The 27960-nt window shown below is 35.6% G+C and overlaps 1 protein-coding gene across 1 annotated transcript; it reads left to right on the top strand.

Moving 5' to 3' along the window:
* The first annotated feature begins 20 nt into the window (after nucleotides 1–20).
* Nucleotides 21–27814, top strand: LOC110375077 (homeotic protein labial). Its single transcript, XM_021333053.3, has 2 exons — nucleotides 21–1052; nucleotides 25964–27814. The coding sequence occupies exons 1-2, from the start codon at nucleotides 440–442 to the stop codon at nucleotides 26356–26358; spliced, it is 1008 nt and encodes a 335-aa protein (XP_021188728.2). The 5' UTR covers nucleotides 21–439; the 3' UTR covers nucleotides 26359–27814.
* Nucleotides 27815–27960: the final 146 nt, after the last annotated feature.

Below are 27960 nucleotides of genomic sequence, written 5' to 3'. Positions count from 1 at the left end.
ACGTCGCGCTCAGTTCATAACTGACGTCGAACGCATTCATTAACGAAATCATCTACCGTGACTACCAATTCTTTACATTAAATCAAAATCCTTACTCTTATCAAGTAGTGATAATATCGTAACTATCCAAGATAACTCCATCTTTATCGGGCGACGAAATTTTAAACTCGGTAGAAAGGGACGGTGAATCAAAGTTTTAGGTGTGGTTAAGAAAAATTATGCCGTCGTGCGTGCCGCGATCAGTGTTCGTCGGCTCACCTGACGTGCGGGCGTGCGATCGATAGCGCACGGTGCGGCACTAGCCCGTTTAAAATTCGAACGGACCGAATTCCGGGAGGCCAATAGCCGTCGCGCGAACTCTTTGATCGCAGCGCTATAGTGATGTGTGTGATGTAAGATATTGTTGTCGATAGACACAGACACGGTGATCGTGACAAACATGATGACTATGGACGTCGGGATGTACAACAACCAGCAGAACGGGTACGGGGGCGCCGAGTACTATCAGCAGGGGGCAGCATACCAGCCACCTTACGAGGGCTATCATGAGGGCTATTACGAAACTCCCGGACACTACTACGAACCTTTACTTCATGGACAGACGCATGAGCATCCACCTACACCTGTTATAAGTACGGACACTGGTTTATGTTATACCAATCTAGACTATGGCGAGCTTCAGCCAAACTACCCTATACATACGTTACCAACTCATCCAGAGCCGTTCAAACACAGAGAAGACGTGCCTAGGCACGACGAGATGGTAATGCATGAACACAAACTGGACAATCACTACCTGGAGACAAAGTATAACATGCACTTTGTGGATGAGACGACGATGCAGTATAACCACGCAGGGTCACCGCTCCCGTGTCCTGAGTTCGAACATTACCAGCCGAAGGATGAGTTCGGAGGGCTGAGGGACGGGTTCCCGAGAGAGGAGTGCATGACCTCCCACAGTCACCTGCAGGGTCATCAGCCGCACGCGTCCCATGCTACTGTACCTACCTACAAATGGATGCAGGTCAAGAGGAATGTACCTAAACCTACTGGTAAGTTCCACTCATTGCAATCTTTAACATACAATACTCCATTAGAAAATAAACCGATACAATTATCATACTAGAATCTGCAGCACTTCAAATTGATCACTAATTTCAGCTGTTTTAATTATAGCTACAAAAATAATTATCTGGAAGGTTAATATTAATAGTGCTCAGTATCTACTTAGTAAGTAACAATTCATCTCTTGAACGTATGTCGATGACATTATTGTTGTTGTAGTTTCAGCAATCTTGTCATTACCATTGAACATTAACGGCAATATATTGAGTTCATCTCGTCCGGTGAAACTAATTATGTGATTAATTAGTTATTATGGCATTATGGTTCAACTAAATAACTGTAGGCAGTATCAATGTCAATCACCAGATTGTAAACAGCCTCAAAGCTGTCAAATGTTTTGATTATACTTAATACTGATTCCTTTGGTCACATAAGTGAATATTTATCAAAGATTCAAACAAATCAGAAATTGAAATCCCGTATTTAATTTCACATTCACTTTTAGCTACCTATTTAAACAAATGTAAAATACTAAAAAAGATTTTAACTCAAATAGAACATTACATTAATTAAAGAGCGGAAGAAATGTTAACTAAAATTGGAGAAGTAGTAGAAAGACTAACACAAACAAGTGACAACTCTAAAACAAAAGCTAACCCAACAAATACAAATAACAATATTAAATTAATAACTAGACAGCTATAATAAGTGGCTCCACCTGCCATGTAAGTAAGAACTGCCGTCACAACGGGTACATTAAGCGCCAATCATTTATCACAATAATTGACAAGCGACGCATCTCCTCCCTCTCATGTAGCTGAGATATAACCCGAGATATGCGAACCGTTAAACTTTATAACTTTAATCGTTGAAACTACATTTTCTTTATTATTTATTTTGATGATGACATTTGTGTTAAAATTGCTATCATTCCGTAATTGGTATGTTAATATTGTATTGGAATCATTTAACATCAGGACTGCTTTGTCTAATACGCCAATTTTTTTGTGTTTAGTTTATTGGTTTTCTATTATATTTTGGGTTTTCATCGAAGCCTCATATTTTGAAATAGTTAGGCTGAGGTGTATCTAAAGTAGGCCCATATTTAGCAAGACGTCTTATGATAAGTAACATCCTAGTTTATTTTGTTCTTCGTTCTTTCTTTTAGAGACAAATTCAATATTGTCTCAATTTATTTTTATATCTCCCATTCAACACGTGTTTTACTTCTACTCCTATATCATGAATCATCAACAGCTCAGTGTCCCTATCAAAAATACAACCAAATATTTTTTTGCTTAACACTTTTTCCTTGATCTCAAACACTTGAAGTTTTTAAATGGTCTTCACACAAACGCTTCTAACTTACGGTAACTTAACGTCAGTATTGTGACGTTAGCTGTCAGTCTAACAGCCTCAGTTCAAGGGTTGTGACTCGACCTACGTCTGACGTTACTGACGCGCAGAGCAAATACTTTGACGTTCATCGCTTGTCAGTTGTCACGGTACAACACTATGGTGGCCAAGATGAACCAAACAGAAAAAAAATATTCTGATGGTCAGTATTACCTTCTTGTACAGGTGATATAAAAAACCTTGATTTAGGTATTTTGGCCTCAGATACTATGTTTTTCTTCCTACATTTTTAGGTAACTTAAATCATATTTTTATTTATTTGACCTCTTTAAAAATGTTTGTTAAATTCCAAGAGTTACATGCAGCAAGTAGAATTGCAAACGTTGATATGTAGATTTAAACTTAATTATTATGAAAATATACCAGTCAATTACTTAATTATAACAGATACAGCCAGTACTTTCTCTACCGTCATAGTAAACTCACAGACAGGCTTCAGATGGTGCGTACCGATAGTGCGTTGCCGCTATGCGCCGGCGCAGCGCCTATTTATATATAAAACGACGTTTAAAATGATTACTAGAAAGTTATTTAATTGAGAAAATATAAAACAGGCAAAATAAAAAGGTAAATAAGAAATAAAATAAAAAATAGACATAGATGGAATGAAAGGAATAATGTATGTCAAAAAGATAATGAAGGAAGAGAAATAACTGACAACTTAGCAAAATCAGTTGAGTGCTATGATGAATTTGTTGTAAAAATGTAAAGTATAGAAGATAAAACCATTATTACAATGTTAACAATGGAAATTAAAAAAGCTATAGTTGCTGCAAACATTGCCAAAGATTGCACCATAACTGTAAATGAATTGTAAAATAAGATAGTTTACATTGATATTTAGGTAACGTATACTGTGAACACGCGCACTGTTATCGAGAACTTTTTGTGGTAATTAAAAGCTAGTCACGAGAATCAGAGCAGGTTACTTCAGTTTCGTTGATTATAATTACGCTTTCTTACGCCTGAAGCTTTGAGTCATGAAATTTTGATCTAATATAGGATAAGTAGAATCATATTTATGTTTGAAACTTCATCTAAGAACATTTCTGCCTGCCAAAAAAAATTGTTCACTTCAAGCAGGTACTTTTCTTGACTCTTTTTAATCTTTCCAACTAAATCATTTGTGATGCTGACTCAATTGCTCGTTTCTGTTTTTTATATTTCTGCTTATGATCTTTTTATCAAGTGCTTCATGAGACTAACTGCCGTCGCGGTTCTTAGAGCTTAATTCTTCAGTCGTGTCATGTCTCGGCATGATCATCAAATTATAAGTGACGCCATTCTTAGAGACAACTTTCATGACCATCAAACCTGCCTCCTTTCATCACCCACCATTGTTCAGATCTATCCACTCTTCCGTAACAAAAACACAATATTCCATGTTCAAATCTCACGCAACAATTGCGCTCCACAAGAGCGTACAAGCCGCGTACAGAACACGCTTGCTATATGTTCTGCACGCGACGCGGTTTACATTTCGCCTAATCCTCGTGTTGGCTATCTGTGTTTGTTTGGGTGGCCACGCAACACGCACGGGACGGGGGTTCAGGGATATTGTCCCGTCGAAGTTAATGAGGATATTTAAACTGGATAGTTGATTCCTATAATACATTGTTTGTGATATCCGTCATCAGGAGTCATTTCGCATTACAGGGCTTTTAATTTCAATACTTATTCTTTCGATATTTATGGCATCTATCTACAAAGATTTCTCGCGTTCCTTTTCGTTCCTTCTTCCATCTAAATGTTTTCGCCACTCCTTTATATGTTTAACAAATAAAGCAAAAGTGTCCACATGTATTGTAGCATCATTACTTCACCAGCCAGGCTATAGAACTCAATTGCTCGCATCAATTGCTCTTGAATAGGCATTTGCAAATATAGCACACTGTCAATATTTGTTCGTCTTAAAAAAATCTGCGATGATTTGTTTCGATGCGATCAATTTCTTCTGCAAACAGCTTCTAAGATTTTAGAATGTGTACTTCGAAATAAGATGTGGGAACGTATGGAATAATGAATGATTTTATCAAGAAAGCATGAAGACCCTAAGAAAATGTTGGCGTTTCAAAAACCAACGAATCATATTATACACTAACTTTACTTACTTACCTGTTTTCCTATAAAAGTAAACAAATAGGTACCAACATAAAATTGAAACAAAGATCATACAAATTATCTCAAAATGAGACAATTGTGAAATCTGATAAAATTCTATCTTGAGTGTTTCTGATATCGAATTGCTAGACGATGTGCTGGAAAAGATTTACATAATAATACCTATCCATGAATCTAAAAGTATATAAATGTTCCTGAATGAAATTATCATTTGGTTTTGCGTCATTTTTCTTACCTACTGCTGTATCAACGTTTATATCGGAAATAAGTCCTTCAAAAGATTTAAACCCTTCTATTTTTACTTCCTTATCAGAAACGTAATCCTCAAATAGAAATGAAACAATCTTATTAATTAAATCCTTGGTATAAGGGTTATTCTTAAACTAACGAGTGTAAAGTGAACAGTCTATCGAGTAAACAAGAAACATTAAAAATCAATTTACCCGCGTCCCCTAACTGACCCTCGTGGACGGGCTAATTAGATTCTATATTCCTTATCGAGCAACAAACAAATAAGTTCACAAAAAGGCTTTACTTTGCAACATTGAGTATCTGCGGACACTACTAAAGATACTATCACACAATCTGGTTTTTCAAGCCCTTAGAATTTTTTCTTGCAATCTTGCGATTATCGAAATTCCAAAATTTGAGAAGAATATATCCTGAGAAATACTACATATCCATAAATATACAACAGATACAAAAGTAGCGTAATAAGAAGAAGATAAAACTTTAGAAGATGGCCAAGATCCATATGTACAGAAAAACAGCAATAAAGTTCACGAGAACAAATCTTTCGTCTCTTAAATGTAAGCCAAAATAAACTCTGGTCACGATGAGTAGACAACGTTGCGCGGTACCCAATAAAGTAGAATTAACATTGTCGCGGCGTCACAAACACGCTGATGTATTACAGCTGGTATTAAATTGTATTGTGGTAATTTTATTAGCTGCTGCAGTGGCTAACGTGACTGGCTCTTTTGTGGTATTTTGTTCTTCTTCTTTTTCTTGACACATAAGCGTGTTGGCGAAAACTGTTCAGTATTTTGTACTTCTAACTTTTTTTCTTTGATCAAAATCTCTAGTTGAAATAACCTGCAAAGCCCATAAAGTAGTTAAGTGGCTTAAAAACCTTATCGCAGCTTAATTAATTAAAAGTAAAACAATCCTCATTATTTCTACCTTTTCACTAAATCGTGAACAACGTAAAACACGTAAAAAACAAAAATAAAAAGAAACAAACAATTACAAAAACACGCTAAAATTAGACCACACGTGAAGTCTGTCAAAGGCCGGAGTTAGATCTTATCTATTCCTCGGCACAATGCGAGCCCTGTGCCCAGATATCAAACCTCGCGGGATTACTCCACACAACTTTACCTTACCGACCCTTAACTAAAGCCACGCAAATATACACTCTAAATCAACAGCATAAGGATCCCATTCCAACAGCTTCTTCAGTGCCACTGCAAATTTTAAAATTGCCAAGGAAAGGATAGGTATCTCACATTGTCATTTTCCGCTTGCAAGTCGACTGTCACATGACGTTTGGGTCTTTGGAAATATAATTCATTGACAGCCAATTTTAAACTTTATTGATACACTACAAAGGTTGATTTTATCTCTATGTTTTGGTTAAGGTTTTTATTTGCATTTTTGAGGAATGCGTAAAGTAACTTTGTTGTGATTGGCAAAATCATTGATGTTTGTTCAAATCGGTTTGGGACGATGACGTAACAGAATCGGTCCCAAGATTTGCCGTGTTTGTGATTATATCTGGGTGTCCGGAGAGCATTCCAAAATTTGCATTTATATGTAGATACATACTTACATAAATTACTATATAGAGATGAAGAGAGGTAATGCAGAATTGTATAAAGGGTAAAAGGGCACCAGTAACGCTCTTTAGGCTGAACTGTTTAGGTATCTTAGAAGGGGTCATTACTCCTAATGGTAACATTGAAATCCATCTAGTGAATAACATGGAACACTAATGGAAAACTAACATAAAAGAAAATCAAAAATCTACCATTAAAATCAACGTCAGCCCAGTGAATTTGAGTAAGTTAGCCGTAATAGTACTAGTCCATGGCTTTCAAGTGGATGTCTGAACCATCAGATTGTTGGAGGAACGCCTCTGAAGGGGTTATTAGGAGTGGACTGGACTGAAAGTGGCTCGAAGTGGCATATTAAACGCGCCTTGCAAGTCACCTGCATTAGGCGAGACTAACCAAGCCCCAATTTGGGAGCGACCAGCGATTATGAGAAAAGAGATTGAATGTTGACATTGGCTCCATATAAATTATGTCCAATCGTTAATAGAAAAGCCAAGGATAGGTTATTGAAATAAACAATTTAAATCAAGGTTTGTGATTGATTGCTTATTTTTGTCATGCCATTGAAACACGCGAAGTAATTACCGGTTTATCTAAGGATTTAGATAAGATTCAATGTGAAATTGATAGCATAGGCAAAGAGTTTTGCAAGTAGCTTATTGTCGTCGTGGGGTGGGCTATATGCAAATACCATGTGCGGATGCACCTAGCTTTTGATGCGTTTAACTAGCTCTATTTCTATAAAATAAATGCCTTTGACTTTCAATTACAGGTAGTTTTTCACCACTATTGAGCACTTATTTTGGTTCCTTTGCCTATCTAAAGTATTAATGCATTTTTGAAGATTATTGTAATTATCACTTCTTTAGTTGGGGCAAAGTTTCTTTGTCTACAGTAATTGCAATGTCCAAAAACCTCAATTATTTACCATTTTCACGATTTTCGCTACCTCTCCCATCTAAGACCAAGCTACAAAGTCGCTAAGCCCAGTAAACCGATTAGACCGGCGTCCACCGCGGGGAGACTATCGCACAATCTCACACGCGACAACCCTCCCCCCCTGACCCCACCGTCTCACCCCCCCTGTACCCCTTCACCCCGTCACGTGACGCACTTTCCAATACCTTTGTCCTGGTAATGACCCCTTGACTTTAATATCAATAAAAATATTTATGTAAGCTATGCCGAGATTGTCGTTAGATAGCTTGTCTTTTTGATGTAATTTTCCATTATTTGAATTTGTGAAAAGTGTTAACCATAATAGTGTTGATGGAATATCTTTATTGGTTTGAAAATTCTATCTGCAATTTTGTGCTGTTTTCCAAGATCACTATGTCATAAAATTAAATTATAAATTTAAAAAAACCCCCGACCCAAAAAAGTACGCAATAATTATGACAAAAAGTTAAAAACGCAAACCCTACAAAAAGCAAAAAATAACTTTTAACACTACATAAACTAAATTTTGTCGTGTCGGGGGACCGCTCTAATTCATTACTTTAGATACGTGTTTTTTTTTAAACGAATGTTGTAATTAGGTAGGTATCATTTGATTTATGTAAGTATTTATGAAGGTAAAAAGCGGTCCCCCGACACGTCAAAATTTAGTTTATGTAGTGTTAAAAGTTATTTTTTGCTTTTTGTAGGGTTTGCGTTTTTAACTTTTTGTCATAATAATTGCGTACTTTTTTGGGTCGGGGGTTTTTTTAAATTTATAATTTAATTTTATTTCATGCTTTTTAAAGGAGCTCCTTAATTTTTCCTTCTTTCATTTAATTTTTTTTATCTTAAGATGGGGTCGCTATTTGCGATCTCGGTCAAAGGAAGCTGTTTAACAATCCTCATGACAAACTGGCTCTGGGAGAATTGCACAGATTGAGAAACAATAAAGATTCACCTTACGACATTCTAGATTTTCAGCAAAAATATAAATCGGTTTATCCGTTTAATTCCGGCATTCCAGGGTTTCATCCGCCACATCCCATTTCCAGCATCAGGTTCTCGTCAATCAGAAACATGAAGAGAACTCGTCAAGACAAATTCAACGAGCCCAAACTCGATGGGTTTACTAAAAGGCAGTTCAGGGTTACGTCTCCTACCTTCGTGCCCTAACAGCAGACCAGCTCAGTGGTTCCAAAAGACATTAGTGTTTCAAATTTCAGATCCCACATATACTGGCAAGTAAACTGAGCATGTAACATTCCTATCACATCTAGCAAACGAGCTGATGACCTTGAAGACCTGAACCGATTTCCACCAAACATAGCTAAGAACACTCCCGACTGACATACCTTTTAAACAAAAAAAAACCGCATTACAATCGGATCATCCGTTTGGGAGCTACGATGCCACATACACACACACACACACACACAGACACGTCAAACTTATAACACCCCGTCGTTTTTGCGTCGGGGGTTAAAAATCATTGTGTACATATGCGATATAAATACAACTGACTCTCAAAACTCCTCAATTGCGACGAGATTTATTTTTTTGCAATAGAATCTGACAAACTTTTGTGTGCCATTTTAGTTACAGACCTCCTTAAGCGATATAATGAAAAACAACCTAATTCATCAGCAGCAGTTTTATCGTAAACTTATTTCAGAATCATGTGGGAGGAATCAGATAACTCTAAAACCACCCCAATCTTGGAACTCAACAATAAGCTAACGGTATCACAAAATCCTACTTTCTAAATATTAATGAATGCCCGTAACATTTTAACCCACGTTTAACGAATAGATGGGAGATATGGGTGCATTCCACAAGATACCAGCCCATTGTCTTTTACCAAGTTTCTGATACACCGAGTGGACGGCCCGATAGATTAGCGCGCGTGGGACGAACGAAGCTATATTCATAATTTTATTTTTCTGAATAAATTATTATCGATGATAGTTTTGGGGTTCCTTAAGACAATTAACGATGAAGACTTGAAATTATTGTTTCTTTGATCTGGGAACTGTGCATGAATCTATTAATAATATAAAAATATATAGTTCAAAGAATTAAAAACAATCAGAACTCGGAGCGTGTGCAAAATTTCATCCTAATCGAAGGCTGGGAAATGGGTCAAATTAAGATTGCAAGATTTTCTTACATACATACAGTTACAAGTGAAGCTAATATGAGCGTGTTAATAAAGAGGAATAATTTTTTGTTTGTCTCTAAAGGGCTCGAATCGAAACTTCTGAACGGATGAGATTTTTTTTTACTATTCCTATAAATGTAGGTAAATGTATGCTTTATCCCGATAAGGGCAATCTGTTAAGAAATATGAAAACACTGGTACTCATCTGCATCCGATGAGTTGTATAAAAAACCCACAAGTAATAACATTATGACATCTGTAAGTAAAGAGATATGCTCAGATATAAGTTTGACAACTAGTAGAGCGGTCAATCAAACAATTTTAGTAATATCTTTGGGAATTCTACATATGAGTAATACATGGTAATACTTACGCGGTCTATGATTCATCAGAACGTTATAGTTTTGCCGTCGGAAATAAACTGAAGTGGGGGAAATAAATGATTACGATTGTGAAATAAAATCATTTTATATTCATTTGTTTTACGATACTATATTTTTTATTTAAATGTGTCACCATATTTTATATCTAAGTAGCTACGTTATGCTTTTTTATTGATTTTAGCAAAAGTACGCTAATAAACGTAGCATTGAAGTAATTTACGTTAAAGTTTTTTAAATACATTCTTCTTTCAAAAAATTATGTCCAGGGACGTCTAACTGGAATATTATTCATACGGAACCCACAGTAATAAATCTCCCGGTAAAGGTTGAAGGCGGCCGTTGTTTCAATTTAGTTCTACTTATCGGATCACTTTATATTAGAAGGATTATTGTTTAATAATAATGTCCGCTAATAGGTATTAGTCCTGTGAGCTTTTTGACCTCACATTTTATAGTGATGATTTTTGATTAGTGTAACGTAAGTCCGTAGCCTCCTACATAAAGCACTTAACTTTTGTTATTGGATTTCAATTATGATGACAATAAATATTCCAGCAGTTCCACCCACGATCAGAAGGAACTGCTTCCCGCACCGGGATAAAATAAAATCCTTTCTCAGGCATTGGCTCAGATCGTAACAGCCTGAAAGCTAGATAGATAGCTAATTTCACATTTTATAATATTCGTAATGTTTTCAAAAATGTAACATAATAATCCCTGGCACAGTCAAGTAAAGTATTATGAGAGCCGTAAAGAGACATAAAGGCGCGTACGCACGTACGAACACGAACATAGCGAACACAAAAACCAGACCCGAACATTTGGTTCGTACGTATGGACGGCATATTCGAACACGAACGCAAACATAGTTCGAGTCGAGTTCGCGAACAACAGTCGTGAACTCTATCTTAGTAGCCATGACGGCGCCGTTGGAAGTGGTCGATTGTGAAGTTATTAAAGCGCTTCGAACGCCGTCCATACAGAACACACTACAAGGATCGCCGCGAACATGTTTGACGAACAGAGTGTTCGATGGTCGATAGTGGTACGCACGTGCGAACCAAGTTGTTGCATATCATGTAACGCAACAAATTTGTTCGTACGTGCGTACGCGGCTTAATAGTTTCCACCTAACAAGATCACTATCACCAAAAACATGGTGTGACAAAAGCAAACTATTTTCGTCATATCATTAAAAAATTAAAAATCAATTTAATCTTTTACAATTTGCGTCACAAGGATTAAGTTCTGGTATCGGTATCGGCACATCTCTGATACCGATACCGTGACTACAGCTGTGCGCGACTGTCTCCGATTGCTTGGTCACTTCAGCCTGTAATGATATCTTATCGAAAGTTTTACAAGAACTACTTACTTAGTAGATTAATTTTCTTTAAAAATTATTGATATTATATTTGCAGTAATGGTTGGAACTCCCTCTATACTTATTTATATAAGGTGCTCGCACAGAGCGGCCGTCATCTAGAAATTATATATTTTTTACAGATTTTGCCCGAATTATTCCTAAACTAAAATTAATGTGAAAAGTAAGCAGTTGATGTACATTACAATACGTTACAATACGTTATCTTACTGATACAAACTTGAAACTGAAAACTTGTTGGTATCCTGTTGAACTTGATTTTGCAAATGAACCGAAAATATTTATTTGCGTTGCATGAATTGAATTTTATTAATATTGATGTAAGTTTTTTATTTTAACAATAATTAACGTAAGTTGTGGATTATTACATCCTTTTCCGTAAGCTAAGGACTAAGGACATGCGGTGATACTGAATCTTTTAGTTAAACAAAATAATACTGGTGAGTTTATTTGCTGACTGAGTCACTATCGAGTCATATTGTTATATTTATCTCACTCTTATATTTATGATTTGCGGTCATGACATGTGCATTTTCAAAACCATCGGAATAATCAGGGAATGTGAAGTACAAAACTCTAAAACAACAAAGGTACCTGTTACTAAACATTTTATAGGTAGGTACCTAGTTTATTTTAGTAAGTTCTAAAGTAATTTCAATTAACAATTGGCATTCTGATCATCACCAATTTCAACATTTCAAAATGTTGACCTGCGCTGGTAAATATAACTACATATGTACTAGGTAAATGAATCACGCTGAAAAACCCCGAATAGACATAGAAACATTCAAATAGCAACAACAATACATCACAACCAAATAGCCTTTCTTTATCTAATAGGTGACAACCACTTCAATATTTACTTGCAAAGATTATCAGCTAAGATTCCTGACGTCACGGCGAGCTGTCATCACACCTCGCCAATTTTGACACGTTGACTCAGATGAACGAGTGTGGTGACGAAATCATTGTTATTTAAAAAAGACAAAAGTAAATGTATTCTACTTATCGATTGATAGTATCTGTCGGATGATTCTGTTGTCAGTTACAGCTATTTTTGTCCGTTGTCAGTCAAATTGCTATCTATTTATTTAGGTACTTTAAATAATAAGGTTGCAATTTTGCATTTCAGCTAACGCATTCTTAATGATTGATTTACACTAACAATTATATTTCATCTTAGAGTTAAATCTATCGATTGAGTGGTTGAAATTTTGAATCTTTGCCATCACTATCTCGTTTTGGGTTTATGCATGGTTTATGTAATGTCTAAAGTCACAGATTTTGTTAAGGGTGACTAAATGCAGCATTCAGAACCATAAGATATACAATAGTTTCCATCAAATTATGTCTTCAAACAGTCTTACTTCTAACTTGTACTTTACATTCATTCAATAATAAAGCTACTTTAAAAATCCAAAACAAACATTAGATAAAACCAAACAAAATAACGGCACATTTCCCTAACAATACTAACAATGAAGTCATCACGACGCCATCTTGTATGCACCACAGTCGATCGATTAAGGCGGACCTCAATCGATCAAGGGCAGCACTATCAAGTGTTGCCTCAGTAATTTATTACATTTGGCTTAAGGCTTCCGGAGTGAGACGTTTTACACTGTCAACACTATAAATCAATTATAGTTTACATCTTATTTGGGTACCGGTGTTTGTGTCTGTCCGTCTGTGTCAACATGATACTGTTTAGGATGGGCCATGATTGTCAATGGTTTTTCTGTCGCATTTTTAGGGATGTAAAGCTGCAAATATTTTTGTGTTCCGCCAACGCGAAAATGCAAAACGGTTGTTTAAGAGTATTTAGGTGTGCAGGGACGGTATAGATAAAAAAACACACAAAAAACAATAAGAAAAGTGTGTTACTTTGCTCCACATAATAGTTTGGAAAGTGTTCTAAAAAATTTTGCAACTCACACCTATCTCGCATTGTGGCACGACCCTTCAAAAAATGTTATATCGTAGCTCATTGTCTACTCTACGCAATACTTAGTAGCCAGAGCAAATACATAACATCCTGGACGCAACTCTGAGGGGATCTCTAATAGGGGAGATACATATATGAGGGCGTCCATTTATAAGTTCATGCCATTCAATGATATAGAGCTATTATGAGAATGCATTTAATGTATGTATTTATGGAATATATTTATGATGTAATTTATTAACTCGTTTGCTTATGTGCAGCAGTGTTCATAGACGCATTTTTACCGGTCAATCTTAGGGTATTTTCATTGCGATCAAAATCAATGGGATTTCGATTAAACATCAAACTCTTGAAAAATATGCTGATTAAATTACAATATTTGGGGTTTCAAACTAAATATAGATAGATAACTACTTTAACATAATTTCGTTCCCCGTTTGGACAAATAGAACAAGGCTCTAAGTAAATATAAAGCACATTATTGTACCATAAAAAGTAAGCCATTCATTTCTGTTATTATATTCCGTACGTGGAACAAAAATATACCTACTAAGAAGTTAATACCACTCCATTAATATTTTTTACAGTTTATATCTAAAAAGGTTTCAATAACCAGCGAACCGGAGGTCCACGAACTCTCGGGTAATCTAATCAGGATCAACAAATTCGAGGGTTCGATCGCTTATCTGTCAAGATTTGCAATGCTAACAACTGTACAGATTTGTTCACAAAATATACAACACACGGAATATATCGCTAAAGTACATTTACTTGTGCAAGCTGAGATTTCAGTTTTATAGGATTCCCATAATATTTCTGCATTACTTATCTATCGAACTGTGCAAATAATTTTAGTGACTAGGTACAACAAACCTAACTTACTTTATGTGGCAAAACTTGAGAACCTTAAAATCGGTAAAATATATTTAGGAGCAAACATACTTTAAATTCAAAACTAATAAAATACCAAAACATGAAACAAAGTAACGATTGAGAATATACCAGTGCACATCGTCGTTGATAAGAATAAAAAAAAACCATATTATTACAACAAACTAGGTAAATGTATTATTAGGTATGTTTTATTAGGTAATGTGTTATTAGGTATGTTTACTTCCTATAGAATATATTTTAGCTTAGAAGACTCTAAAATTTCCACAAACACTATCTACTCACCAAAATCAAATGGACATTATTTAAAACCTACGGAATCGCCAGTGTAGCAATAGGCCTAAGAAAATTATGACCAGAAAGGAAAACCCCAAAAACCTCTTAGTCATGATTACTCAGGATTAAAAAGTATCTCTACAATAGTATGATATCCATTATTATCCATATTATTGGCAGATGATAGAGGTGAGGCTGTGAAGATTTGATAAGAAAATAAAACATGCTGAGTTCACTACATACCTATTGAAAATAAACATTATGGAGTGGTCTTGATAGAAACGCCATAAAAATATACTTCTATGGTCCACGTGCAAAATATCAAGAAACATTCGAATTGAATGAACTTTCCGCGCTAGATAAAGACATTAAAAAAAAAATACTTTGAGGCATAAATATCACTGCCGCAACTGAGCAAAACCAAATTCAACATTATGCCCCCGACTTTTACATTGTTTTTAACTGCTTGTTTTAAATTAGCTTCCGGCCTCGGTTTCTGGTAGCTGGATGGTGTACCTATGTCTTTTTCCCGTGTCAAGCTAACTCACCTCTAATTTCCAGCATACACGGTTCTGCCATTCTTGACTTATAAGTAGTGTAACTAAAACGACTTTCTTCTGTACTTATGTGTAGAGAGATATAGGTGATGCCACAGGATGAACCTAGCTATATTTACACCTGCGATTTCACAAACAAATGACGTATAGTTCTAAGAACACAGATGCACAGATAACAGCGAATATTTTCTGTAACCACGTGTGTGTTATGTAATTGTGACGTCACTCTATATGATAAACAATGGAAACAACAACAGCTGTGATTGCTTAGTTACATGACTTTGCTTGGATATTTTAAGGATTATTGGAAATGTTTAGGCAAACCGCTATGGGCTTCAGCATGCGAAATGTGATATTTTTCAATAAATATTAAACGTTGTTTGTTTTATTCCACGCTGAAATATTAAGCGAAAAAATCAAATTCATCATTAGAGTGAAAAAATCTGCTGCGTGTGTAATATGATTTAATTGTTTCAGGTATCGTATCTCAAAAATAAACAAAATCTCTTTAAAGAAGCACTTTATATCAGTACAGCTGTCGAGTGATGGTACTTACAATATTACCTACTGTTTGGTTTAATTACGGTTTGAGATAACAAAGATTTAGATATTCTACATTAAAGAAATCTTTCAATATCTCCACTAAAAAACCACTTCAACAGAACTCCATTCAACCAAAAAACTAAATCAATGAATTTAAGCAACAACAATAAAATCGACACAATATCTAGTATTATATCAGCAAAAACAGATGATCTTAGATAACTATACGAAGGCTAGATAATAATCTACTAACAAAATATGTTTTAAACGGATTTACCGAATCTAGAAATCAAATCTTTATCGATATCGATAAGACTGTATGGCCATGCCTATAGATAATGTTTCGTTCAACAACGATATTTATTGCGTATATCAAAAGTACCTAAGGTTTGTTGATGGCGCTTAGGTACTATTATATCAATTCTTGCTAATTAGCTATTTCATTTATTTATTCTATAACATATTTTTTACATTTTCAAATGTTAAATAAAAAAAAATATTAACAATAATGCCCGCTAATATTATTATTGCGAAATAAATAACTATATAACTGTCTGTCGCGCTATCACGTCAAAACTATTGGACCGATTTAAATGAGTATAGAGCCCAAGAGACAAAGGCTTCTCTTATGCGGCCAGTAGTTTCCTCCTGATGTGGTTGGAACGTGGGGAACAGCTATTCCTTTATATCTTTATTCACAGTTAATTATGATCTATTTTATACAATGTACACACTTGGGTACACTCCCGGTGGGCAGCGATGAGGAGGAGTTTTTTGATGCAATTTTTTAAATATTTTTATTTATAGTAAGTGTATATATTAGGTAATAAGTTACTTGTATGTTGTATATATATTTATTATTAAGTTATTGTAAAAAATGTACACAATATATATACAAACTCTTATTATGACTCTTATTCAAAAGATTATGATCTTAAAAGATTTCTAAAAACGTATTAAATCACAGAGTCTCGAAGGTTGTAGAGACATACACACGATTCCACAAAGTTGAAAAATGCAACGGATTCGGAAAAATATGTTTTCAATAAAGAAATATTTTTTTTGTGTTGTAAATATCCATGTAAATAACTATTTAATAAAACCGGTGCAATATTTTCTAACATGGGCAAAAAATATCTTTTTGTTATTCCTAAATAGTATGGCAAAATTTTCTAGGTGCGCGTGTATTTTTCATTTAAAAATTCACGACATCCAAAAGCAATTTGCTTGTTTACAACAGTATGTTTATCATTGTCAATGCTAAGCAAGGCTGGGATCACTTCTAATGCGGTTTATCTCACGACAGCTCAGATTTGTAAGATAACCTAATCTTCAATGGACAACACAATATTTAGTTCGTAATGTAAAGTATGTGTCCAAGATCTTATCACTGCACAATTGTGAAAATAAATCCTTTGAAGATTTGGTTTTAGAGTGCAGTTTTTCCTGCTCAGGATTTGTTATTTGTTATCTTTGTTTTATTACGGCCTAAGGTTACTTCTCATGGTCTTCCTCTTCTACTTGTCGAATAAGCTGCAAATTTTAATTACAATGCCTTATGTCTTGGGGCTTGGGCTTGTGAGGAGTTTTCTCAAATCCGTTTGAAAGCCTGAATTTATATAATTTGAAGAGCATTCAAGTACACCGTCTTTACTTGCCCTACCAAGCACGGTGGTTCCTCTAATCCGGCTCGTCCTAGGAATCGAATCAAGGACTCTGTACATTGCAATCACCCTTGCAACCACTGTGTAGAAAAACTAAATAACCATAGCTTTCTAATAATGACATTTTTGTCCGAGATAACGCTAACTTTATCCTATGGCAATAATAATTTGATAACTCAATTACATTTAGTGGGTAACATTTCCTCTTATTACAAAACCAGCAAACACTATCTCTTAAGACTCTCAACAAACAAAAACTAGGCAACATATTTCCACTACCTACAAACGTACGTAGTTCTTGGTTATTTATTTGCTAAATAACTAAATAAATACTACTTATAGTACCGAGCCCTCCCCGGGAGGAGTCGTGTCACTCTGGACGATTGATCGTCCCCCTCGGGACTTGTATCCATGTACCCTCACAACGGATCCTTTTTTTTCTATTTTTTCTCTCTTTTTTTTCCTCGAAAGGACATCCGGAAGTTCGTTATGTTATGAGTTTTTTTTCGTGGGAGACTGGCCACGCTTGTTTTGTTAAGTTTTCTAGGGAATTATAAAGTAATATTGTGAATTAAGTTTAGTTAAGTAGTAACTTGAAATAAACGCTCCTGAAAGTTTTCCGTCGTGAAATATATTCCAGCTTTTTAAATGGAAAATGTGGTTCATGGATTTAGTTAATTTTCAGAGTGATGATTTAGATTTTTTAATGAATACTAAAGTACTTTATTTCGCTTTAAATAAATGGAATGCCTTGTAGTTCTGTGCATGATTCACAGCCTCTGTTAAATAATCCACTTATTGTCATTTCATTATTTTAGAGATTTTTGAAAACTTTACCACTAGAGCTTTTAAGTTGATTTAATCTGTAGCTCACTCGATAATAAGGCTTATTTTTGTTTAATTACTTTATGTAGCTTTAAAACACGATTAAAACCTTAATCTTTATTCTAAAATATTTTGACGTATTTGCGTCTACCACACAAAAATAGAATATAAAATAATAAACATAAACCCCTAATTCATTAAAAAAACGACAGTATATCAGCTGTCTCGTCCCTAAAAAATTAAAAGGTACATTTGCGAAGCGCGTTGATGTCTAAAATTGCGGCGCTCTTAAGCAAATTTACCGAACAAATATTATTAGCGATTTTATACGGAACCCTCCGGATTAGGGACTGACGCCCCTGGATTTATCGGCAATGCATTTCACTAGATGTGTTGAAAAGGTGAATTACGTAATCATTGAGTGATCAGAGCATTATGTGGGCATAAGACACTTGAGCAAAAGCTTTTTGTAAACAGTTTTAAGTAGAAAAGGAAAAATCTGAAGTTATATGTATCCGTTTGTATGTATATTTTTTCATATCATACCTACCCTATATCTTACCTACTTGAAAATATATTGTACTAGCTGTTTTTCCCGTGGTTTTACCTGCGTCAAGCGGGAACTGCTGCCCTTATCGGAATAAAATATAGCTTATGTTACTCGCGGATAATATAGCTTTCTAATGGTGAAAGAATTTTCAAAATTGGTCCATTCGTTTTTGAGTTTGCCCATTACAATCAAACATACAATTTTTTTTTCTCTTTATAATATCTAATAGTAGAGAATTATAGGTAGCCCTATTTATAGCTAGTAAGACGACGATAACACGTGTTAGTACATTTTATGTTGCATTTATTTATAATAACGTAATTGTCTAGGTTCAGAACATGTCTAAAGTTCATCAATTCATCAATCATAGTGTTATCAATAAAAGTATAATTTCTATCTTTTATTAAGCTTTATCAACATATCCTCGAGTGCATGTGCAACACAGAATTAATCAATAACAAATGTCAATACAGAAAACAAACATTGTAAGTATATGTTTTATCATTAGAAATCATTTCTCCCTCTATTTATAGTAATATCATAAAGCTGAAGAATTTGTTTGTTTAAACGCGCTTATTCAGGAACTACTGAACATATTTGAAAATACCTTTCGGGTGTTGGATGTCCCTTTTATTGAGGAAGACTATATGCTACTACGGCTTTTTATCCGGGGGCGCGAAGTAGTTTCCATGGGACGAGGATAAAGCCCATTGAGGCTATCCAATGCTAGAACGCATTTTTTTTTTCTAATCAAATTAGTTTCTGAAAGCATACTCTTTAGCTTTATAATATCATCTTCACCGACGCTGACTGTATGCAAGAAAAACCTGTAGGACACTGGCTGAATGCAGGAAAAGCTTATTTTGCAGAAATCCCAAATAAATCAGCTCGTATTATCTACAGCAAAAATACATACACACACATATACACATTTCACCAAAAACATCTCGGTAGCTAAGCCAAACAATTATTCGTTTCCCAGCCCTTGGAGCACGTTAATAATTCGGTACTAGTGGGTCGCATTATGTGCCTCGACAGGGTATGACTGATCACCCACAGCCCTGGCTCAGAAACCGACGGAAAAAATTGCCCCGAAATAACACGGGAATTGGCCGAAATTCGAAGCCACGCTTTTAGGAGTAATTCGGTGGAGGAGCAGAGAAATATGTTGCCGAATAAGGTTAATAATACCTACATATTTACTTAGTTAAGTTTCATAGAAAACTTTAACATTAATAAATCCTGGTTAGTTAAACCACTACCGTAAATGTAAGTGCGGCCGTAAATGCAGTATTGGGTTGCATTGTTTCAGCTGAGAGAGAGCAATAATGACCAGAATATCTTATTTAATTATATACCTACCCATGTATCACGAATAAATGATTTGAATTTGAATTGATGACCCACTGATTGAGTTTAGCGTCCAGCCTTGATGATGATTGCTAGAAACAGTCTATGAGGAAAAATAATTATCTTCGGCGTTCGGCGTTTTGTGATGACGTACCTACAATAGGAAGCAGAAGATGGGAAGAAGGAAAATATCTCAAAGCCTGTTCACCTACTAAAACTATCTGCTGGTTCTTCAAACCTCATTCCGACAGTAGTTGCCTGTTACCTCGTTTCTTTCTTTGCTTAAACGCGCTTATCTCAGGAGCCACTGGATGTAATTGAAATTTTTTCTGAGTCTTAAATAGGCCATGTACTGACAACGACTGAAAGCTGTAGGCTTATTATCCAGGTGCGCGAAGTAGTTATCGCTGAACCCATCATGGTAAACTAGGTAACTCATACTGTAAGGGAAATTTTTCACACATCCGATACAAAAAAGCGATTCTCCACAGAATTTCATTAAACAGCCAATTACAAAAGCATTCGATCATCGCATCGACAGCTGATTGCCAAAAGTCGTGTGCCATAAGCCCCACAGCAAAGCGAACGATTATATTTTTAATAAAACCATAACTAAAACAAGATAAGCAGTCCCCACTGAACAACAGAACAAACATACACGTCGATACACTTGATCCTGTAATCCTTTGCTTCTGTAATTCGTGTTATCTGTAACTATGGTATTTGGTCACGAGTTTTTTTTTTTAATAAAATGGAATATGTACTGGTAAGGGAGTTATATTAGGTAAAGACTTTGTTAGGCTTTGTGTAGGTATTTGGCCATATTCGTAACTAAGAGTCTGTCCAATTAAACAATAATTTCGACATAAATAATTACTTACTTTTTTAAAGCGAGAATATTTTTAAATTATTTGAACTTAAACTTATTTAAACCAGATAACGATTGCATGTAAGAACGAAGGTAGAATTATTTTCATGTTCAGGGCTTATGTTAGGGCATTATAAAATTGTTCAGAACATGAAGTACAAGTAATCGATCAGTGATGTTAACGGTAGCATTATACACGAGCCACTTGTCCTGACTCAAACACATAAGAAACGAATTCATCACCTCTCGCCCACTTCATTAGTCCACCTGACATGAAACTTATCAAACTCAGCCACAATCTAACCGCTGAAACGGAAGTGCAATGCATCAAACCGACCAACAGACGTATCACGTCGTGTCATCATAATAATTCCAACGAATCCTTCGCAACAGCCTTATTTATATTCCCTCACCTACTTTAATATGTATGATTTAATTAACCACTCGCATCTCCTGTCAACTCTGCAACGAATTGAAACGTCAGCTGCGTATTTTTTTTCCCTATAATACACACCCATTTTTCGGTAAAGAATTTAAGCAAACATGGCTGTGTAAAAGTTGAAAAAAAAAGTTTATTCGTGAACGCATCTGCCGTATCGTCCAATTTTCGACCAATCCCGACGTCTCCCGCTCCCCTAGCTGTCAGTTGACTGTCAATTGTTTGAAATTCGAATGTTATGTTTTTCTGTTGGTAGGGCGTTGACGCGGCGGTACACAGCCAGTCGTGTAGTACAATTGAATTGATTGAATTACGGTTAATTTGGACCGCGGCGTGTCGTAATGGATTGCCACCCGCATTGTGTCCGGTAAATAAAGGGTACTCTTACATACATGCGTTACATTGCTTACAATTGCTACTGCCATCGATAGGTTAAAAATATTTTTCTATCTATCTAGGTATCTATTAGGTATATATAATGTATATGCAGGAAATAAAGACGGTTTTCTACTTTGTAAGAAAACCGCTTGTAGGTAATGGTTTCTTAGTGGATGAACTGAATCTATGAAAACTTTTTTAAGCTTTTTCTTTGTTTGCAGTGTTAAGCTTTCAATCATCTGAAAATACAAAGTCATATGTTTGTTTAATGTTCGTGTCGAAGTCGTTAAGAAGTCGTGGTGGCCTAGTGGGTAAAGGACCAACCTCAAGTATGAGGGCGTGGGTTCGATCCCAGGTCAGGCAAGTACCAATGCAACTTTTCTAAGTTTGTATGTACTTTCTAAGTATATCTTAGACACCATTGACTGTGTTTCGGATGGCACGTTAAACTGTAGGTCCCGGCTGTCATTGAACATCCTTGGCAGTCGTTACGGGTAGTCAGAAGCCAGTAAGTCTGACACCAGTCTAACCAAGGGGTATCGGGTTGCCTGGGTAACTGGGTTGAGGAGGTCAGATAGGCAGTCGCTTCTTGTAAAACACTGGTACTCAGCTGAATCCGGTTAGACTGGAAGCCGACCCCAACATGATTGGGAAAAGGCTCGGAGGATGGATGTTTGTTTAATGTTCGATGTCTTCTTCCACTTCCTATGTGTTTTAGCTGGGACCTTGAAATTGACCTTCAGAAACTGCTGATTTTCAGACTATTTTGAAAAAATATATAATCTTTTTATCTTAATCTTTAGTATACATGTTAAAGGCCTAAATGTCCTTCGTCATGCCGTCGGGTACCATTGTAAATCTTTTTATTTATATCAGCACTTTTTTTAATAAATAAGATAACTGAATTCAGTTGTTTCTTAAAAAATATCCTATCTGAATGTCTCAAGGCCTAATTGCACAATGTTGTGCAATTTCAGAAAAACAACAAGCAGAGTTAAGTCATCAGAAAACAGAAAATAATGGCCAAGTTAGTTTAGAATTGGATTGAGTACGAAAGGTTCTGCACGTTCTATAGAACTATAGAAAATATGGTCTCATGTCATTTTGGCTATTTCACTCGTAGATAGGAAGATATACGACTATTTACTAACATCCTTTTTACTGTCCTACTCGACCATAGACCTCTTCTCATACAGAGAAGGAATAAACGTTAATCACCACGCTTGCTCAAATATTAAAAAAATAAACTGTATAGTCCAGGTTTCCTCATGTTTTCCTTCACCGTTAAATGAGTTATAGAAATCCTGTTCTGCAAGTTTTCCTTCTATATCGTATAGGTCTTTTAGACATAAAGTTCTATATTTACACACATGGGATCACTTGACCGCTTTCTCTAATTATTTGTTTTGAAAGCTTTTATAGAAATTTAATCTAAGCAGAAATCTCAAATCAGCAATTCAGCATCACAGCCGAAGAACCTATAGAATACTCAACAATACACTTCTGTAGCACCCTTCTTCAAATCCTAAAGTAATATAAATAAATTAAAATCTAAACACTACCCGTCACCCGTTGCGCTAACCCGATTCTCATTGGAGAAAAAAACGCAAACAGTGTTCGTACGCAAGCTCGGCCGAGCAAACATTTGCCAGCGATCGAGTAATGGATTAGCGTTGTCGCGGGCAGCCAGCCCGGTGTAGTGTTACCGGTGGACAAACAACCACTGGCGGTGCCTTTGTGCCTCTAGCGGGGACTAGCAGGCGCACTGTCACAAGTTTTGCTTTAGAATGGGAAGATTTTTAAGGTTTTAGAAGCTAGGAAGCCTGTACGCATCGTAGGGTTCGAGGGATGTGTCTTTGGTGGCTAAAATGGTTTAAACTTTAGATTTTAAAGTTGGGTGCAGTAACAGCTTACCTAACTGTGCTTTTGTTAAATAGTAACATTACCTTATTGTGATTGAAGTACCTTAATGTGTCTGCCCATATTTCTTTAAGGTTGACTTGCAATCTTAACTTATGTAGCTACAAACCAACGACTTACCTCTACATTAAAAGAGTCACACACAATTGTTATGCATCAAGTCCGAAATTCTAAATTCTATAAATGACAGACTTCTACGCTTCATATATGGAACAACTGTTTTAACCTGGTGCTATCGGACGAATCAAACAATATGCCTTCTTCATCTGGGTCCTAAGCAATGCGGAAGTTTGGTCCACTGTCAATATTATCTCTCGCTGCGTGCTCGCATTTCGTCACGTCTGTTTGTGAAACAACACTGTGAAACGATCCCTGTAATATTTTGGCTTTTTATATTCTACGATGCTTCTCGAATTTGCTATTTTGCGACTGGATATTTTATTTATATTATAACTAGAAGGTAGCGTCTCAATTGACTTTGAATAATAGGTATGGAAAAAGATGCAATCCCTACTCCGTCAGTAATGTTTCACCAACAATGCCTATTTTTCAAATTCAACTCAACCATTAGTAGCACCATCGAGTATGTAACAGCCTTTTGAGAAACATCAGCTATATCTAAACGTAGGTTGAGTGTGATCGAAGTGAACTTAAAAAGTTGTTCCACCAATGAAAAGTTGCATACAAATATTTAGAATCCCAACTTCACCAGCAATGACAAACTTGATTTGGAAGTTACCACAGGCCTCCCGCATAGAGTTCCAACGCAAACTGTAGTTAATGACGAGTGCAGGAAACGGCCGCATCTGGCCAGTTCGCTAGCTTAGCGTTGCGCAAACATACGGACAGACAAACACCCGGCGTTGTTTGATCTGCCATCGGGTTGCTGAGAGGGACCGCTACTACGGCAGGTGTAGGTATGTTTGGTGATCTGTATCTTTGAATCGGTGGTTCAATCGTGCTAGTAGGTACTAGGCACATGGTAGTAGATAAGTACAAGTTTAAAGCTTTCACGATTTGTACTCATATTTAGACACTAACTAGACTTAATCAGTACTACTATAAAGATAAATGTACAATACTTTTGTCTTGCATTGCATCGACCGTGGTTACCCATATCTACAAAAAGCTAAAAGCTGTCTAAAATTTTTATTATTGCACTATTCTCCTAACACTTGTTTCACTGTTAATATACAAGTATTTCCCTTCCAACTTTAGACGTATCATCGTCAGCAAATATATTAATTTCTCCCCTTCGGACGTTGTTAATAAAGTAACGAGTGTCGAAAGGATTATCTGGACAAATGGACAGGACGGACGGACGGACCGTTTGAATTGTACCTATTAGTAGATATCGTGTCATTAGTCGTACGCCGACTGTTCTTGAAGCTTTTATTTGTTATCTTCTAACTTATATTGTTGTCGATTTAATTTTCTTTATTTCTTATAGGAATTTGTAAGTTAATTAAGCGTAATACTTCTTAAGGTCTGGCGTTTATATTTCTAACATAGTCTAATCATTTCATTTGACGAAGCATTCAGGTCATGGTCAATTTTGTAAAGAAATTACCAAACCAACTTAAGTAGACCAGTAAACAATCTTCAGATTTAATTGATCTGCTTAAACTTTGCCCATCAATGTTTAATTAGACCACAAACATTTCTTAATTAATTAGTTTCAAGGAAGTCAACAAGCACAAGGTCGTTCTACGAAATCAGAACTTTACAAATACACCAAACAAATAGCGGAATATTTGTTTAATTTCAAACAATTTCGTACGTGATTTCGATAACTGTGTAAGACATAGAATCCAGTCCTTCAGAAAACAAACGTGAACACTGCACTACAAACAATGGTATTATAAGTATAATAACCGTACTGAATCTGTTTACTCAAGAACAATGTACGTCAAATCCAAAGTTTACCGTGAAACGAGTATGGGCCACTCTTGCGCAGCGGGGCGTCGTCTTTAGGCTAATATTGAAATATCTTTTATCTCACTTCTTTTTTCTTCGGATGAATTAGAAAAAAGTGATACCTGTCATAAATGGACCCGAGAGGCTCCCACGAGCTTTCTTTAGTGCGTTTTAAAAGATTATCCTCAGCAATGAGACGTTTGGGTAAACAAACCTGTGACCGCAAACAACAAAAACTTTATGAATTTGAATGGAGCGGAAAAGGAAGAATGTCAATGTTTACTCAAAATACTTGTTTCATTATATTGCAAATCATTGCACCTTATAAATTGGCTTGAAAAAATGCATTTACGGTGTTATTGTGTTTTGCTCTCCCACAAAAAGACCAAGATTTCAGTGTTCTTTGTGATATTAGATAGTAATAAATAATTTTGACGTGTAGACTGGTGACCTGCTGCCCATGCTGTAACCCCCATCTTCCTATGAGTGACAAAATTGTTAATCAGATATAATTAACAATCCACTTTCCTTTGTTCCAGCTCCGAAACTAATGATACCTCCGACCGAGTTCGTCAGCCAGGGCGGCATCGGCAGCCCGCAGGAGGGAATGCGCACCCCCACCAGCGGCCAGATGCTCGCCAACCCTCTCCTCAACCTGAACAACACCGGCCGCACCAACTTCACCAACAAACAGCTCACAGAACTTGAGAAGGAGTTCCACTTCAACAAGTATCTGACGCGAGCAAGGAGAATAGAAATAGCCTCAGCACTACAGCTCAACGAAACACAAGTCAAGATTTGGTTCCAGAATAGGCGGATGAAGCAAAAAAAAAGGATCAAAGAAGGCCTCATTGTCGCCCCTGAAGTGACCCCGACCTCAACCTCCCAAGCCAGCGTTGTCGGCTCCAGTGAGAACAGCCGCGAGTCCAGTTAAATTTTCTCGATGGTTTTCAAAGACGATTATAGAGTGAACTGTTGTTTTATCGATTCCATGATCAAGTGGTTCTATAGTTTTGTTTATTACAAAATACCTACTGACAGTCAGTTCGGAATAATGTTTACTGTTTTGTGTGGTTTAATCCTTATTTTTATTGTGTTTATTGTATTTGTGAATCGATAGTTTCTTTGTAGCGTTGTCCGTCAGATAAATCAATTTTATTATTTCGTAATACCGGTAGGATATTTGGTGTTTCCTGCCGTTGGACTAAAGAAAAATATGCTTCTGTAGAACACTCTCTGGAAGCTTTCATAAAATAAATGGGTGCTGAAGATGAATGGAGAAAAGTTGAAGATGATAAAGCAGTAGGGCATTGTACATTTAAAGTTCGAATGAGAGTGTAAAAATATATATTGATGATTAATATTCTGCTTGTCCTGAATCGGGATAAGACCAGATTATACAATCTAATAAATAAGAATAAAAACTATTATAACCAGTGAAAAAACATTGAATGAAAAGTAGATAGCGCGTAGATTGTTTTAATTGCAACATTGATTTTGAAAATGAAACTTATATCAAAAGAGATTATTGTAATAATGTAAAAGTTATAAAGGCTCAATTACCCTGATTAGTATAAACCAACGGATGTGTCAACGTAATGAATTTTCTTAGATGTATATGTAAATTTCAAATCACAAGCTAGATGTTACTTTTAAGATCAAGTGCTGTTTATCTAGATCGCTTTTAGAATCGTCCGTTAGGAGGTACATAAGAACAATATCATTAGTATATTAGTATTTTTTTATTTATTTTTTAAAGATCCTTGATCCTTATTATTTTTAGACCAAAGCTTGTTTTTTCTTTAATTTATTCTATAGAGTCAGTGACATTATTGAATGAATGTTGTTGCTTCTGTTTGTTCTTCTACGTTGATTATCTTTTAATTTCCATTTTGGGTTCTGACCGCTTTCTCCTTTTCTTTTCTTGCCTTAAAATATATTTTCAGTACTATTGAAGACATTCATTGGTAATGTAATTGACTGTGATTTTCAGATGTAAACCTGCTTAAACTTAATGACATTTTGCGGAAAAGTTATTTTTTATGTTAATAAATGATTCCAATTCTACATAGTTGAAAATAAATAGATAGTAATTTTAGCTGCAGAGCTGTTTTAAGAGAAGCAGAAAAATCATTAACTTTAAATAAATAAAATAGTATGCAATTGGATATTTTCTACATTTGTAACTAATAACATTCTGTCTATCTGTCTGTACATCTTGAATAAGTTTTCCATTAGTACGTTGACGATACTAGTCTTAATTTTGTAATTATATTGTGTACAAATCGTATAATGTATATAATAGTCGTGTGTTAGGTCCGTCTGAGTGTAAATTATGTATTAAGATAGCGACTACTACTTTATCATTAAATTAATTGTACCTATTTTCATTTATTGAAGTTTTATTACCCTTACTTTTAAGAATAGAATGGATCATACATCTAAACAAGCATCTATCCATGCTCGGTAGTATAAAAACAGCCACGAAATCAGAATTCTATGGTATGTATGATCTTGGGTCTACTAGTTATGACTT

Source organism: Helicoverpa armigera, chromosome 14 (assembly GCF_030705265.1).
Source record: "Helicoverpa armigera isolate CAAS_96S chromosome 14, ASM3070526v1, whole genome shotgun sequence".
Classification (NCBI taxonomy): Eukaryota; Metazoa; Arthropoda; class Insecta; order Lepidoptera; family Noctuidae; genus Helicoverpa; species Helicoverpa armigera.
The sequence above is the reverse complement of the archived record's forward strand: the minus strand, read 5'-3'. Positions and strand labels throughout refer to the sequence as shown.

Coding starts and splice junctions, on each gene's coding strand:
- LOC110375077 (XM_021333053.3), top strand. CDS start 440: ATGATGACTATGGACGTCGGGATGTACAACAACCAGCAGAACGGGTAC. Junction 1,053..25,963: donor GAATGTACCTAAACCTACTG/GTAAGTTCCACT, acceptor CCTTTGTTCCAG/CTCCGAAACTAATGATACCT.